The sequence below is a fragment of the Gouania willdenowi genome, chromosome 8, assembly GCF_900634775.1.
Source record: "Gouania willdenowi chromosome 8, fGouWil2.1, whole genome shotgun sequence".
Lineage (NCBI taxonomy): Eukaryota > Metazoa > Chordata > Actinopteri > Blenniiformes > Gobiesocidae > Gouania > Gouania willdenowi.
This window is the reverse complement of record NC_041051.1, coordinates 4552021-4567490: the sequence shown is the minus strand read 5'-3', so window position 1 is coordinate 4567490 and position 15470 is coordinate 4552021. Positions and strand designations below refer to the sequence as shown.

General features: G+C 39.2%; 1 protein-coding gene across 4 annotated transcripts in view; it reads left to right on the top strand.

Moving 5' to 3' along the window:
- pdgfbb (platelet-derived growth factor beta polypeptide b) overlaps window positions 1-15470 on the top strand; it is a 36027-nt gene that overhangs the window by 13438 nt on the left and 7119 nt on the right. The window contains exons 2-3 of one of the 4 annotated variants that reach the window (XM_028456258.1): window positions 5457-5553; window positions 8292-8348. The exons of 1 other annotated variant lie outside the window; for it this stretch is intronic. In XM_028456258.1, coding sequence (XP_028312059.1) covers window positions 5457-5553; window positions 8292-8348 — 154 coding nt within the window. Of the gene's footprint in view, window positions 1-5456; window positions 5554-8291; window positions 8349-15470 lie in introns of those variants that run through there. 2 more of the 4 variants (XM_028456262.1, XM_028456260.1) reach the window with 2 other exon arrangements.

Below are 15470 nucleotides of genomic sequence, written 5' to 3'. Positions count from 1 at the left end.
TACACCAAAGGCACCCCTTTCCATTTATCCAGGCTTGGTACTGGCACAAAGGAACACACTGAGTGAGTCCCGTTGTGGCTGGATTCCCACCACCCACCCTGTTAGAGGTTAGTTCTCATATTCTGCCTGTGGCACCAATGGAGCACTCAATCTAACAGCCTCACGCACCTCCCCACATGCTTTGATTTGCCTTTCCTTTTTTTACGTAAGGTGCGCATTAGGTTATAAACATGTGGTGAAAATATCAACATTTATAATGCGGTGTTCATGGAGAAATGTGCATGTTTCGCTGTTCGCTTTAAGCACAGCCGCTGCCTGCTGCCTCGTCACCAGCCTCACCCCCTCTCATCCCCCTCTCCTCCGGACACGCTACTGCTGCATTGAAACACTAAATACTGAAGTGACACGGACTTTGAGGGCATGTGTGTAGTGTACAGTACAGAGCCAGAGAATATCTGGAGACAGCACCCGGAGATTCTCTGTGTGCGCTGTTTGTAAAGGGCTTGACTGTGCCACAGCCCTAGTCCAGATCCAGCTAACAAAAGAGAACAAAACAAAATTCAACTTATCAGAACAGCACGTCCCACATTTCCGCTCTTTCCCTGTACGTTATAGTAGTAGTACAGGGTCCCCACGGTCATCAAATTCCTGGAAAAGTTATGGAATTTGAAAAACCGCTTTTCCAGTCTTAAAAAGTCATGGAATATTTGAAATGTTTTGGAATTTTTGTTGAAATATAGCCTATTTTATTTTAATGTTCAAAATATGTTGAACCCCAAAGATGTTAAGCGTTATCTCAACATGAAAGTGCTGATTACTTCAGCTGGCGTACACTAAAAACCAAGAAATGCACAACCAAAGAAAGAACTAAGTCATGGATTTTTGGTAAAATATTTTGGAAAAGTTTTGGAAAAGTTTTTAAAAATAATTGGGAAAAAAGTATGGGAACCCTGGTGGTAGTAGTAATAGTAGTATCAGTGTGCGTGAGACTCAGACGCCCCTCCCCCCCTCAAGTCCCGTCCGGTCTAACCCGTGTTGATTTCAAAATAAAATGAAAATAATCGTTTGAAACATAATCACCAAAAATGTCAGAAATAATTAATGCACACCCTCGGGCCATGCACAAGCTGTGTACGACATTTCAGGTCGATCAGATACTGTGTCAGGGCGATATGCGCTCCACACACAGACACGCACGCAGACAGACAGACTTTCCTTGTATTTATAGAAAGATATAGTAGACAGTATATACTCATTGAGTTTGTAGTGCATAGTATGTTCGTGTGACATTTTCATTCATAAATACAATGTAGATGAGATACAACGTGTCCACTGTAAGATTTATTTCATCGGTGATGAAGGTGACCAAGCTATTTTCCTCAAACCAAGAAGTTTTTAAAGTTTGTATTGACTTTTTTTAGGTTCTTTGCTGATTGGACAGCAGTTCATTTAACATGACACACTGAGCATGTGACTGAAATGGTCATAGTAAATATATTCTTCCAAAGACAAACCCTCATTGACTTTAAATCCAAATTTTTTTTAGAAGATATTTGCACCAATTGTTTTAATTGTCAAGTTTTATTTCCCAATTTTGAATTCAATACTCACATACTGGCATGTGCAGCATCCATATTCACTAGAATCTGATAATTGAATTAGAATAAGAATGTATATTGTTATTCCCTTTCAAAATAAAAGTTTTTATCTAAAAATGTACCCCTCACATCTGTTTACTTTTGTTTTGTCAACGCTGACATGTTTATTGAATATTTCCTGCTCGGACACAAATTTTCATGCCAGCAGGCACCGATGTGAACAAAGACACACATCCTATAATTAACATTAGACATAATTAGCTGCAACGGTGGTGGGGGAACCTTTATAATGACTCCCTCCGCAGTTCTGCAGCTGAGAGGGTAACGCAGGAGGCATTTCCCCCATGGATTATTGACGTGTAAAAAAAAGGTCCACAACAATGTGGGAATGTCAGAATACACCATCATACGTAAAGGACCGCTTCCTTTAGCTGCAGACTGTTCTCCTCTGGGATTGATCAAAATTCCAACATGATACGGTAGTAAACACTGCACATTAAACGAGAACAAGCAACTCCTAACCTGCATAAGAATCTGTGTACCCTTTGTTCTTTGGTTATTCTGTTTTAAAACCAAATCAAATGATGTGGCTATTTTGTTTTACTGACTTAAAATCAAAACAGAAATACAGAAAAATAAAAAACCAGATAAGCGTTTTTTTTTTTTTTTAAAACTTGTTCTGTTTGTGTGATATTTTGATATTTAAGGGGTAATTGAAGCGAGAACTGAAGTCTGCTGCACCTGGTTTCCCTCCACAGATCCTGGACCAGGTCTCCACACACAATAGGACTGTTAAGGATTTATTTCAGTAGGTTTCTGGTCCTGCTCCTGTTTTTATTCAGTCTGTGGATGTTTTAGCTCATAAAAAGCTTGTTATGGTCTAAATAGTGTCCAAATATCCAGGTGACTGAGTATCGACTGTGGGGCTAGTGTGATGAATAATAGATGTTAGAACTTCTACCATTTGATACTTTTCCAAAAACAATTACATAGGGCTGGGATAAACGATAATTTTTTAAACGATTATTCTAGCGATTATTTTTTCGATGCATCGATTAATCTAGCGATGAATTTTTCCGGTTCGATTTCATTTCACTCGATTCAATTATCGATTATCACCCTGTTTATTGACTAAAAGTAATTTATACATGTTGATTTACATATCTAAAATGAAAAAAAAAAACATGAATTCCTTAACATTGCAATATATGTTAATTGCTCTTCAACTTCAAGTAAGAATATAAAAGTACAAAATAATGCATTCAGAGTCAGAGGTAACATTCATTAAAACATGAAAAGGCAGTGGGAGGCAGCCTGTCATGGTGTTCTTTCTGAACCTGTTTTCAACATAAAGTTGAAAACACACAGGCCTAGCTTACGTAAAAATAATAACTTAAAGTAATACACTCTGCCACTCACATTTTTCTTAAACTCAAAATTCCAAATGCTAATACAAAAAGCAAAAAATAAACTTTCCTTTTAATTTAAGAAGTGTGTGTGTGTGCGCTGCTGCTGCTGTTGCTGATGTCACGGCGTGTGTTTCCTCCTTGTCCCGTTGACGCACTGCCGTCCGGTCACACTCGGGATAAAGGACGAGGGTTACGAGGAACAGCTACCTTCAATCAATGAGTGCGTGCTTTCTCTGCCTTGCACTTTTGAAACTCGGAGGAGCCACTCACGTTAGTTATTCTCTGGCGCTGCCATCTTTGTTTTGGTCAGACGACGCATCGGTGCACATATTTTGCATCGACGTCATCGATTACGACAACGCGTTGTCCCGTCCCTACAATTACAGCTTTTTTGAGGGCAGTAAAAATATTTATTTTGCACATTTTAATCCCATTAGCCACTAACAGCAGCCGTTAACATAGACGGAAGTTGATCAAAAGAAACAAGGAGCACCAGTAGATTCAATGGTGACAGCCTCACCCCCTCTCATCCCCCTCTCCTCCGGACACGCTACTGCTGCATTGAAACACTAAATACTGAAGTGACACGGACTTTGAGGGCATGTGTGTAGTGTGCAGTACAGAGCCAGAGAATATCTGGTCAGTCACCAGTTTATTTGGATACTAATTGGATCGTAACACTGTTAGCGCTGACAGAATGTGACGTGCTGCTCTAATTCTAATTAAAATCCTAAATATCTCACAGGCAGAACAAGATTTAATTACTATTTTAAAACAGAATAACCAAAGAATGAAGGGTACACAGATTTATAAGTCTGGTTTCTTCTGATTTATCTTCATAAACGTTACACTGCACAATTCCTATTACTTTACAATCTTCCTTTAGATCGCTTCCAGTGGTTTCCTCCATGCCTGTAAAGATGTTTAACCAACATAGCTTGCCTCGACCCATGTATGATCCCCGTCTTTTAATTCATCTCCTTTTTTTTTGGTCAATGCACCTCTCTGCCCTCATCCTCTCCGTATCATTCCTTCCCCCACTTCCTGACTCCTTCCTTGCTCCTTTGACCTTTAAATGTTAGCAGATGAGAAGACACAACGCCAATAGTCATTCACTCCACTCTTAGTAACCATTGTGTTTCTGCTCTGGCTGATCCCCCCCCCCCACCCCCAGCTGTCTTTTAGCCAATAATGACCCGGGGGGGCTAAACCTACACTCAACGTGTGATGCCCAGGATTTAATATCAATGGTATCATGTAGTAAATGGACATTTAATGGATTATGAATGAGTTTTGAAGCACTAGAGCAGAAGTAGGCAACTTTTATCACAGCAGGACCACAAAAATGTGTTTGTTTGACCTGAAGGCCACATGATCAACATTCATGTCAGCATTTAGAATAATGAGCAATATGAGCGTTAATACAGGAAAGAACAATAGTTTTTATAGTAATTGTGTGTGTTTTTCTGTCATTCTGTGTATGCTTGTTGTTGTCTTGCTTGTTGTGAGGCATTTTGTGTATTTTTGTAGTCTTTTTGTGTATTTTTCATGTAAAATATATGTTTTTTGAAGTCATATTGTGTATTTGTGCTGCCATTTTGCATTTTTTGGAGTAATTTTTGTATATATCTGTTGTCATTTTGCTTGTTTGTTAGTGCTGTGAGTTTGCTGAGTCATGTTTTGTGTTTTTCTTGTCTTTTTTGTACTTTTGTTGTCGTTTTCTGTAATTCTGTTCATTTTTAATTTTGTGTATAACTGTTGTTTTGTTCATTTTTGTAGTCTTTTTGTGTGTTTTTGGTGTATTTTCTGGATCTTTCTCTTGTCTTTTACTGTATGTTCTTGCAAAGTTGTAATTTTTTTAGATTTGTTTTATGTATTCTTGCTCATGTTTTGTGTATTTTTTCTGTCATTTTGTACATTTACTTTGGAGGCCGCATACAATTAGATCAAGGGCCTCATGTGACCCCTGGGCCGTCAGTTGCCTATGTCTGCACTAGAGACTTGTTTGAACCTGCATAAGTACATCCAAGGAGGTTAAGTTACATTTTCTTCTTTGTTTTATGGGATTCAAGCATTTTTCTCTGCATAAAAAGTGCTTTTCCAGATACACGGGAATGCTAAAGACATCAAAAAGCGAAAAACAAAACAGCACATGAGTGTTTTCAAAGCTGCGCGCACCAAAACACCTACAACTTGGAAAAGCATTATACTGGTATTATTCAGTGTCCTTGGATGTCCTGTTTTCAGATCTAAGAATGTTTTCCGTGCAATCACATGCCTTGTTAAAAAAAAAAGAACTGCGATGAGTCACTGTCCTCTGCTGTTTTAATCATGTTTAAATATATCTGCTCTGGTCTCGTGTGTGTGTGTGTGTGTGTGTGTGTGTGTGTGTGTGTGTGTGCGTGTGTGTGTGTGTGTGTGTGTGTGTGTGTGTGTGTGTGTGCTTCAGGGGGATGCCCTGCCTGCAGCCCTGGTGGAGCTGGTTAGGAACAGTCCCATCTCCTCCATCCAGGACCTCCAGCTGTTGCTGCTTTCTGACTCCGTAGGTAAAGACCAGCATGTTTTTGTATCTTAACCCGGCCTCACTTATGACGATCCATGATGGACGGTCCCTGAGCTGCTGTCTAATCTTAGTTTGACACATTTAAATTAACGGTCTAATTCCTAATTTAGACCACTATGAGAAACATGTAGCATCTCATTTTTACATTATTGCCAAAGCTCATCCCTCTACTTGATTTATACATTAAAGCAGAGGAAGGCAACGTTTATCACAAAAAATGTATTGTTTGATCAGAGTCACATAATCAACATTCAAGTCAGCATTAAGAATATTGAGCGATCTGAGCATTAATAAAAGAAAGAATAAAGTTTTTATAGTAATTTTGTGTGTTTTTCTGCCATTCTGTGTATGTTTGTTGTTGTCTTGCTCATTGTGAGGCATTTTGTGCATTTCTGTTGTCCTTTTGTGAAATTTTCTTTTAAAACATATGTTTTTTTGTGTCATGTTGTATATTTGTACTGTCATTTTGTACTGTCCTTTTTTGGGGTAATTTCTATGTATTTCTGTTGTCGTTGTGCTTGTTTGATTGTGCTGTAGGTTTGCAGCCATTTTTCGTCATTTTTTGTAATTTTATTAACAATATTTTGTGTATCACTGTAGTCGTTTTGTTAATTTTTGTTGTAGTTTTGTGTGTTTTTGGAGTATTTTCTGTGTTCTTCTTGTCTTTTAAAATGTATGATTGATTAATAATAAGTACATATAGATCAGTTTTTCTCATACTACTGTTGCTGACTATTGTTCTCTGTTTGAACAAGAAGACAATCATCAACATCCCCCACCAGATTGGTTCTCATTATAACTCACAACCTTTTCCTAAATGTCCTAAATCTAACTTAGATGTATAGATAAGAAAATATGATCACATCAGAATTTTAAATTACTAACTACTTAAGCGGTTTCTAAGAAAAGCTGTTTCCTTTGAAGATACCTCAAACAGGACGGAGCTCAAACCTATATCCCCCTTCCACATTTTTTGGCGGGGGATAATCACTTGAGCTTTTCTAACATTCCACAATACAAAATACATCATAAAATAATGTATGAGTCATGTTGATATCACATAAGATCAATTGCGGCATCCAACACCCCTAGCAATAAGATAAAATATCTAATTTCAATATAGTTTATCAAGTTGTTCTCACTCTAGTGCAGTACATTAAAGGTGGTTCACATCGCTCACACTCTGTAGTGAGAAAGTGCATCAGTGTTTGTGGCTGTGGTTTGATAACAATGATTAGACAATCATTTTAATAAAGTCAAGTTTGAAGTAGAAACTGTTATTGTGACAGAAATCTGGTCATTTCCAAAAAAAAGACATTGGTCAATTTTTTGCTGCCTATTGGTTAAAGTTTAACACCTTTGGGTTTAAAGGGTCATCAGTAGAAAAATTTAGCTTAATTTTTATAATTAGTAAATGGTGTGGCTAAAAATTTCCCTTCTGTTTGGAGTCCACACGCTGCGTGACAAAAATGTCAAATTTAATGTCCCTAATTCATCAACCTTGCATGAAAACAGGTGCAAATCTGAGTTCACATTGGGTCGTACAACAGGACCAACGTGTGACAAATGATCGGGTGTTGATAAATTCAACGGCTGAATTTGATTGTCATTAAAATGATACATCCTGGTTCAGAGGCCCCGCCCACTGAGGTGAAACAAACACTGGCAAGAAAATAAAGCAAATCCTGACATCTGAAATGGAGCAAAAGTTTTTGACAGTGTGTAAACTGGACTTAAAGGTACAGTTTGGCTGCAGCATTCCTGTGTTTGCCCTTATCGCTCCCCCATATAAAGGAGCTCCTGGATGGATGAGCTACCGAGGACGTGTCGTCTGCCCCCCTGTGCGCACTGCGTACAACTTCACAACAGAAAAATCCTGGAGAAACACACGAAAATATGACATTTATATCGACCTCAGTTGTCCGCACGCTTTAAGCAATACATATTATATTAAAATAAATGAACAAAACCCCTTAAAACGTCTTAAAAATGAGTAAATGTTGTCCCTTGTCTGTGTTTATTATGCCTTCAGCCAATTTCACCTATAATTCATCACATTACTGACTGAATACTGCAGCCGATTTGCAGAGGTTTAAGGTATACTTTACATTTTAAGAGCATGAATGATACACAGCAGCATTCCCCCAGTCCAACACAGAGGTTTAATAATCATTTTTGATCTGTTCTGAATGCTTAAATGACAGTTGAGGTTTTGTTTAATAATTATTTTCAGACTGTGCTGCAAATCCACACACACTGAGATTAATGTACACAAGATCGGACTTGAGATCTGACTGTAGCATACGCTACAGTCAGATCTCAGGGGCCATCCATCCATTTTCAGACTGGTCGTGGGGGTCTGCTGGGGCCTATCTCCGGCTCATATGTTGTATATTTTTTGATAAGGCATCTACTGGATTGCTCTAACAGTATTTTGTTGTACTTGTACAGTGACAATAAAGATATCTTATCTTATCTCACACTGAACGCTCACGTCACAGTTGCTTGCGTGAATATGGTCGAACGTACGTCATACGAACAGATCTAAACGTACGAACAGTTTTGTTCAGCGCAACACGAATAAATATTGTGCCCTGTAGCACAAAAAATATGAGGAAATAATGTTGCCTCGCACAAAAATGTGTATTTGGTGTGGCAGTAGTGTCTTTTAAAAGCTTTACAGTAGGTATATTTCTGCTTGTGTTTATTGTTTTGTCTCAGATGATGAAGAGGGCACATCTGCAACCAATGGAGGACACCGATTCCCAAGGAGCCTCTGTGAGCTACACCTCCTTTTACTTTTCCATTCGAAGTACTATTTACACACATAAATCACCTTTGCTGTTTAATACAGCGATCATTTGGTTAAGTATGGATGATGTTGATTAGCAAATATGTGGTGTATTAAGTAAATTAAGACAGAATAATTTTATAGTTTGGTCAAAGGAATACAATCAAGTCAAAACTGACACTTTATTTCAAAATAAGACTTTGAAACATTACCCAGTTCCCTCCAAAGTAATAATTAATTTGACAAGATTTGATTTGATTATCCGTGTATGCAAATCACAGTTTGCTGTTCATTCAATTCAATTAAATTCAATTCAACTTTATTTATATAGCCCAAATTACAACAAAGTCATATCAAAGCGCTTAAGATTCCATAGTATAAGAAAGAAAGAACCCAACAAGATCCACATGAACAAGCATTTAGCGACAGTGGGAAGAAAAAACTCACCCTTTTTAACAGGAAGAAATCTCCAGCAGAACCAGGTTCAGAGGTGGCAGCCATCTGCGTCGACTGGTTGGGTTAGTGAACAGTAGGGCAAACAGAATAGGATAGAAGGATAGTCCATCCGACTGTTCCAGACTAGTTGAGCCGTGAACCAATGATCAGGAACCGCCAGCTCCAACATCAAGACACCTGAAACAGAAAAGAGAGCTTAGGGCGAGGAGAAGGCACAGACTGCAGGAAAAACATGATACATTATGATACACTCATTCCTAGTGGTTGTGTTAACATTAAACGTGATATATGGGGCGGACATCAGTGTAAATGGTGTGAAGCAGTGTGAGCAGTATGATGGGTAAGGTTGGGCATCGTTTATATTTTAACGATTCTGATTCCGATTCTCAATTTTGATTCCTGTTCTAAACGATTCTCGATTCCGATTCTTTGAGTTGTGCAGGTCAACAGGTCACAGATTTCACAGGATATTTTTTCATTTGAAAAAGCCTTTACACAGGTCATTTTTATTAATTAACTGAGTTGATACAGTTTAATTTGGTTGCTGTACTGTAACTAGGGTATTCAACTACAAAGGTCCCCAACTGTAACTGTAAAACTGAAACTTGCTGAAATAAAACTACAAACAAGTTGTCAGCAGTCTAAAAAACAAAGAGCTACAGCTCAGGTAGATGTGATACAAAATAAAACAAACTCAAACCCTGGAACAGTCATGTGACAAATCAATCAACAGTTTTTGTTGAGAAAGATTAAGTTAATTCAGGTCGTTCTGCACTTGCGCGACTTGCGGCGATGATGCGCTGGTGATGACATAATCGAAATAAGATTATTTAATAAGAGCCTTAAAAGACATGGATATAATGAAAAGTGTGGATGGACAGAAGCATAAACATGTAGACTGTCACAGTCTACATGTCCAGACACACAGACTTAATAAGTCTGTGTGTCTGGACACACACAGACTTATTAAACACACACGGACCTTGGTAAATGCGGTAAACGGAAGAGGCTTCACCGGACGGCTGGTATTAAGACCCGGAGTAAATGCGTCCGCGTACTGCATGTACAGGCTCTAATATCACCAAGTTTATCATTTTAGGGTGTAGTAACACTGGCAACCAGGACCGTTCCTAACCAGCTCTGTGCATGTGTGATACCATGGGGGGCCATTGTCTGGCCTACGTAGGTGTGAACTGCACCCAGGGGGGATAACGGCCCGATGGTCCTGCTAGAAGAGGTGGGCCAAACACCGTGCCACATTGGCGCGGTGTTTGCATGCGCACACAACTCGACTCGACCCGCGCACAAATGTGATGACGTTGGTACCGCACAACGCTTTTCGGCACATAAACATCCGCATTCCACATTGATAGCGGTGTCAGAAGTGCTCGTTAGCCGGTGAAGAGGTCAGAGATGGTGTTACCTGAGGATATATGAATGACACCACAGAGAACTAATGGAGGCAAAGGACAACATGACCATCAGGACTTCTCTTTGTTCAGCCGACAGCGGGACAGTAACGGAGTGTAGCAGCTCATCATCAGGTCTGGGTATTTCCGAGGATTTAAATACATATTACTGGTATATTAACCCATATAAACCAAAAAACATGTCCTGTTCTCAAAATACCAGTAATATGTTACACATTTGCAGCAGTAAAATGTCCCATTTCCATATTTTTTTATAAGGGTTAATATACCAGTAATATGCATTTATATGCATATGTGTAACCTTGGAAATACCTTGGAATTATGGGTTTTACTCTTACCCCTCATCATCATGTCTCTGCAGAAGGAGACCCTCTGCTGCACCTTAGCACTTTTCAACAACTCACTAATTTTTACAAATTAATTACACTAATTTTACCTTTGTTTTTCTGTTTGCATGTCATTTGCTTTGTATTTAATAAAATTGTTGCTATATTTACAGTATACTGTATATAATGCACATGCAGGATATGTAACAATAATCAGTAAAATTAGCTGTAAACACATTTTTTAGAACGAAATAGAAGGTTATGCTGTGAACAGAAAGAAAGGAAGACGAGCCAGACAAAATTTAAACAAACACAAATACTCTGTCCTAAACTATCTCACTCATTAAAAGCATCCATTTAATCTTATATTAATGTACACAAAGACTAGCTCCACAAAAGCATTTATTGATCCAGAAATTAAAGTGATCTTACCTTTATAAGCTCAGTTTCCTTCTTTGCTTTCAAATCCCTTTGAATCTCCAGCCATGCTGGTTTTTATCATCCAAGATTCTTCATTTTCAATTTGATCCACCGTTATTTGGTCTCTTTTAATTTCTCTTCCTTTTTCACTCACTTGGTTTTCTCTCTGTTCCTCGTGTCGATTTCGTCAAAACAAAGCGGCATCTTTAATGTTTCAATCACGTGTGAGTAAAATTAAATTTACCGACACAGGCTTTAAAGAGCAACTTCTTATCTTTCATAAACTGATGTTATTTCTCCGATAGAGCAAATATGAGCAGAGTTACGGTCATTTAAATTACCGTGTTGCGTTCAGGGGCCCTGGGAAACCCAGTCCGTTCGTATAATCCAGCCGTGAAAAGAGGACGTGCCTGGGTAAATATGGACGTATAGTTACCCTACGCAAAAGAATATATTAAATTAACGGCATGTACTGTCAACAACAAACCCAGAGTCGCTTAATGATGACATAAAGCCATACGTGTGTCGTAAATGAACGTGATGACGTGTTTGTCTGTGGGAACTGAGTTGAGCTGGTGATCACGTCCGTTCTACCATGCCAGAAAAGAGACAGGGAGGGGGGGTTCCTGCTGTGAGCTTGGAACGGCCCGAGCTGGCAGTATGAGTACACCCTTACCAGTTGTTAGAGCTACAATCTTTACCAGGGAGCAAATATTTATTCCTGGTGATTGTTTTCCAGAGTTTTACTGGGATTTTTACCGGTGATTAGCTCCTATCTCCCTTCCGCTTCGTGGTCCAAACTGAAATCGTAGCCAGACACACACACACACACACACACACACACCAGTCGCGTTCTGAATGCATCTTATACAAACCCCACGAGAACAAACTAGTGCGGGCATTTAGGAATTGAAAAAAAGAATCAAAATTTAAACATCTTCGTAACGGTTCCGGAACCGTACGCTAGGAACCGGTTCCTATTTGGAACCGGTTCTCGGTGCTGGGTTGTCTACAACCCAGAGCTATGTGTAGATGATGGAGCCTGGTAGCTGAATGCTCTGCCTCCTGTTCTACTTCTAGACATGTTAGGAACTTCCAGAAGACCAGCAGACTGAGAGCGGAATGTTCTGCCCGGATGATACGGCACTAACAGGTCTTTAATATATACAGGAACTTGATCATGTAGAGCTTTGTATGCTAACAGAAGGATTTTAAACTATTCAAGATTTCACAGGAAGCCAATGAAGGGAAGCCAATACTGGAGAACTATGCTCTCTCCTGTTAGTATTCTAGCTGCAGCATTCTGAATTAACTGGAGACTTTTTAGTGAGTTACTAGGACATCCCAAAAGTAGGGAGTTACAATAATCTAATCTAGATGTAACAAATGCATTGATTTGTTTTTCGGCATCAATCTGGGCCAAGATATTCCTGATTTTAGAGATATTACAGAGGTGGAAGAAATATGTCCTTGTGATTTGTTTAAAGGCAGGGTAGGTGATTTTCAAAAGCTAGCTTAATTTTGAATGTAGCTTCTACCTTTTACCCCCCTCGTCCCTCCCCTCTGTGCTCCATCTCACTCACATGCATGCGCACAGCTGCTGCAGAAGCAGACCTCAGCTAATCGCTTGTATTGTGTAGAAACCTGGCTGTCTCATGTCTCATTCAGCTGGAAGTAAACAATAAACTTTACCGTTATAAATGTTAAAGAACTTGACCAAAAACTCCACCGTCAGCGGTGACGCGCTTTCAGTGTGAGCTCGTGCATGCGAGGGATTGAGAACCAGCAGGGAGACAGGGAGACGTGATTGCTTCTTCCCTTGTGTGTTTGCTCCTGTTCTCCTTCTGGCTTTTGTCTTGCAGGTCCGTGGGATCCTCAGTGTGGAGTTACAGAGTCTCAGCGGCTCTGTCTCCACCCTTTCCTCTGCACACACCCAACACAGCATAACGTGGATGGCTGTTCATCATAGGAATGGGATCCACACAAGGTTCCTGCTGCTTAACAGAAGGTTTTCCTTGCCGCCATGATGAATTCATGTTGGGTGTGGGATACATATGTATGTGTATATACGTATATATGCATATGTGTGTATCCATAAAATGAAGAGTCCGTCCTTAAGACTGCTCTACTGTAAAGTGCCTTGAGATACCATTGGTTATGATTTGGCGCTATACAAATAAAGATTGATTGATTGATTGATTGATTGATTGATTGATTGATTGATTGGTTGAAAAAAAACAGTTTGTTTTTTTCTATTGATCGAAGTTATTACAGGTTTACAGTTGCTACAGATGACAGATTTTCTTTGTGCCTTTTTCAGAGCACATAAGATCTTAATTTCTGTCAGGACATGAAGACAATTTCAAAGTGTATCTGGATAAAATCGCCTACCCTAGCTTTATTATGAGAGTTAAAAGATAAGTCAGTATGAAAGATAATGCCTAAGTTTTTTTTACTGTGGTGCTGGGTGACAGAGTAATGCCATCCAGAGACACTATTTGTTCTGATTATTTCTCTTTGAGGTGCTTTGGACCAAATAAAATCACATCGATTTCATCCTGGTTAAGAAGGAGAAAGTTACGGCTCATCGAGGATGTGATGTCTTTAAGACAAGCCTGGAGTTTTATTAAGCCTCTGATTTCATTGAGAGATAAAGCTATGTATCATCTGCATAGTAATGGAAATGTATATTATGTTCTCTGATAATGTTACCTAGTATTGGTCCCAAAACTGAACCTTGTTGAACTCCATGATTAACTCTGGCGTACGTTGAGGAGAGACTATTAACATGAACAAAGTGGGTTCTGTCTGATAGGTAGGATTTAAACCAACCCAGCGCTGTTTCTTTAATCTCAAAAACACTTTCCAGTCTCTGCAGCAGTAGATGATGATCCACTGTATCAAAGGCTGCACTGAGATCTAAGAGCACCAGAACTGAGACCAACCCTCTGTCTGAGGCTAAGAGGAGATCATTGGTTACTTTTACTAAGGCAGTCTCTGTGCTGTGATTGGCTCTAAAGCCAGACTGAAAGCTCTCGTATAAATTGTTCCTATGTAGGTGATCACATAGTTGACCTGCAATGACTTTGTCAAGAATTTTGGAAAGAAAAGGGAGATTGGATATTGGTCTGTATTTGGACAAGTCACTTGGATCAAGGGTAGTTTTTTTAAGGAGAGGTTTGATTACAGTTGTTTTAAAGGGGACATATCATGCTAAATCACCTTTTTTAGCCCTTAAATGAATTTTTTGTATAATATATATTGAGTGTTTAGAAGCACAGAAAAGTTCAAATTAATCTCTTCAGGTGCTCCGTTGATATCTTTATATTCTGTTTTGGTCATATTTTTCAATCTGTTTCGATTTTTCTATTCTCTATTACGTTTTTTGAACAATAACGTCACAGTATTTTCAGCAGAACTGCCAAATTAGGACATTGACTCCAGGCCCAACACTCGCTGCGATTTTGTAGTCCAAGCTCAAGGATGCCAAAGTTACGAGAGGAGAAATCAAAATGTTTGGTTGTTGGATGTAGTAACCCACACACTTCATTACACCGTCTCCCAGCATCAGAACCTTTTCGAAGTGCCTGGTTGAGTTTTATTTTTTATGGAAATGTACCCACATCTGTGGGTAAGGTCATTTTTGTGTGCGCGAAGCACTTCAAGGATGACTGCTTCAGCAACCTCCACCAGTATAAAGAAGGATTTGCAGAAAGACTTTGTCTGATTGAGGGCTCAATTCCTTCTATCTTTGGAGACGACGAACAGAGCACTTCGGTAAGCTGTAAATAACGCTAAAAAGTGTGATGATAAGACGTTGTTTTGTTAGCATTAGCAGTTGCACCGTCTTTAGACTTCATATGTTAGCGCTGTGTGCTCGTTTTAGATCCTTGATGATATGGCCTACGTGATTTAATTTAAGTCTAAAGTTTTCATTAGTCATTTCATTTTGCCGTTTTTGTCTCCGAAAAGTACGAAAACTATTAAAATGCATTTCGTGACGTTAGCTTGGCGCTAGTGTTAGCTCGGTGCTTGTGTTAGCTCACTTGTTAGGGTTCTGCAGGTTCATCATCTTCATTTTCATCTCGCTCCGCCGGGTCAGACTCTGGCTCGAACATGTAAAGCTGGATGGACAAGTCTTCCGTTGTTGACATTTTGTAAAATACGTGTGAATAAACTTTTTCTGCACCGCTAGATAATCGTATTTCTTCTATCAAACTACAAAAATGGCCGAACAGGGTGGAGTTAAACCGAATTTCACCTCTGCAACCTGGGGTATGGAGTGTCTCATTTGCATTTAAAGAGACCGCACCAAAACGAGTTGCTCTCAGAAGCACATCAGAAAAGGGGTAGAAAAGGGGTGGAGCTATAATAATGAGGAATTCATACCCAAGCATTGCAGTTCCACTTTATATAGACCACAACTGTATGATTTATATGTAAAAAGGAAGGATTTAAAAGCATGATATGTCCACTT